Here is a 2,236-nt window from a genome sequence, read left to right on the forward strand (position 1 = left end):
TACCCATTAGTGTATACAAAATCACTTCTCATGTTCATGTTTTCATATGGAGACACTATCATTTCTTGCTGGTCACTAGTTGTAAAGTCAAATATCCATGTAGTATTTAATATGAACATCATGTCTTTTACTTTCGAATTATATTAAGATGTAATGAGAATCTTTAACTTGACTTCCTTGATATAGACAATCTCAATTGATCATTATGAGTTGAACAAAGACACTCTATGCAATGCTAGCCAATGGTGTATCTTACCTTCCATGATGAAATACTAGCCAATGGTGTATCTTACTTGCCACGATGAGGAGCAATGAGCTATTTAATTAGCGCATTGCTATTGCTCTATGAGGACAAAGACCTATCATGGGACCAGGCTAGAGACAAGAGGGACATGATTGGCTGACTATACTTATCATTAGTCCATCCTTTGATACAAACATGAGAGGAAATACCCAAATACTTGTCATGGCCCTTCTTAGACACAAACAGGATGTTTAAGTTACAAGGATGCATGTGTTGCTTCGTCTCTAAACATATGATCATTCGAAGAAGCCAGTGTGCCTCCACACAGCATTCCGAACATTGCTAAGATCTCTGCCTTTCAAGGTCCTTCCTGCGCCTTCGATCATAGAGCAGGCTGCCATATTCTTGCTTGCATGCTGACGAGCAACGATTACGTGAGGCGGCAGCATTTCCTCGTCCTCGTCCGAGGAAAAAGATGCCTTGGCCAGAGTGGACCAGTCGGGAACTTTCACTGGTCCAGACCTTGCAACGCCCTCGTCGCCGTAGTCGGAGCCTCTTCGATCGTTAATGATGTCTCGTGAGTCGCTCGTTTGGAACCTTCCTGGCGAATCCTTTGAGGTTTGCCCAGAAAATAAGCCCGCGACTCGAAGCGTCGAATTGCCTTTAACTTGATTCAAGGGAGCTGAGCTTAATACATCCCACACGTCCTCCTCTGAGAGATCGTCGTTCGAGCATGAGACATAGCTTTGATAGGATGCAAGCGAACCAAAACCTTGTGGCTTGTCCTCGATTGTCATCAGCAGAGTCCAAGAAGGTATAGCGAAAAAGACCTAGATCTCAGGGCAAATTAGAGACGCTGGTAGAGGACCCAAGATAGATACTCTAAGTAAAGTGGTCTCATCTCGGGAGACTCAACTCTCATGGAGCACGTACATCATCGTGACATGAGTGCAGTCCCGAAAGCCAGAAAGGCAGACTGGGAGTAGGAAACAGAGTTGCAAGAAGGAAAAGACAGTTCATGCGAATTGGATGCAAACTGCAAGGTCGACAATTTGCAACGAAGGAGTTCCGGAGATTGTTAAGCGGCGGGTTGTATGTTGGAGAGGAAATGGAGGAGGCCGATTCTCTCTCTGTCTCTGTCTCTCTCTCTCTCTCTCTCACACACACACACAGCAGAGCTTGCAGCAACCCTTGTCTATATAGAGAAGCATACTCGTAACCGTGAGGCTTCGCGAGGAAACGTGTTTATCCCATTTATATCGCATCTCCAATGGATATGCTCATGAATAACAGCCAAATGCGCTCAAGCAAGGACCCAAAACTTGATAAAGCACTCAAGCCAAGAGTCAAGAGCCGTGCTAACAGAAAGTAGACAGGTGGCTGATGGAAATATATTTTCTCTCATCTTTCGAATGATTGCCGACCATTACAATCATACATAATAACCTTGCATGCCGGGCTTAAAGACTATCTTCTCGAAGCCGCGTTTGCTTTGACATGCCCACTCTGATGTAAGGAGAAAACCACTCCTAGGAAATACTCTTCCTTTGTAGCCCTTGAATTTTATGTACAACACAGGAAGACCCTCTTGTAACTTCATGATTTCTCTACTATGATGCACGATTTTAGTCAATTTAAAACACATAGAGATATGTCAAAAGTCAATAATTGCCATTGATCATGGCCTTCTATCATCATTAGCATTGTCACTATCAAAAAGGAAACTTCCATTACATGCTCAATGCTGGTGATCATTAGCATTGTCACTATCAAAAAAGAAAAACCTCTATCTCGCTTTATGTCTTGTCCCTTCTCCCCTTAGTCAATCTACATTATCTAACCTTCACATTGTATATGAGAGTGGGACCTTGTTTTCGAGGTTAATTACCTTCATGTGAGTTTCATAGCAATTTCTTGTGTGTATCCTTGAAGCTTCTCGCTTCAATCATGCCCCCTCAACCATTTCCCACCTTTAACCATAATCCTATTATG

The 2,236-nt window shown here is 43.1% G+C and overlaps 1 protein-coding gene across 1 annotated transcript; it reads right to left on the reverse strand.

The window, feature by feature from the left end:
• Nucleotides 1-210: 210 nt before the first annotated feature.
• Nucleotides 211-1,523, reverse strand: LOC147897382 (protein S40-5-like). The gene has a single exon (XM_087380767.1). It carries the CDS (start codon nucleotides 1,039-1,041, stop codon nucleotides 541-543), a length of 501 nt encoding a protein of 166 aa, XP_087236893.1. The 5' UTR covers nucleotides 1,042-1,523; the 3' UTR covers nucleotides 211-540.
• Between the last annotated feature and the right edge of the window lie 713 nt (nucleotides 1,524-2,236).

This window comes from Dipteris shenzhenensis, chromosome 10, assembly GCF_047967505.1.
Source record: "Dipteris shenzhenensis isolate YYH24624 ecotype China chromosome 10, Dip_SZ_1.0, whole genome shotgun sequence".
NCBI classification, from domain to species: domain Eukaryota; kingdom Viridiplantae; phylum Streptophyta; class Polypodiopsida; order Gleicheniales; family Dipteridaceae; genus Dipteris; species Dipteris shenzhenensis.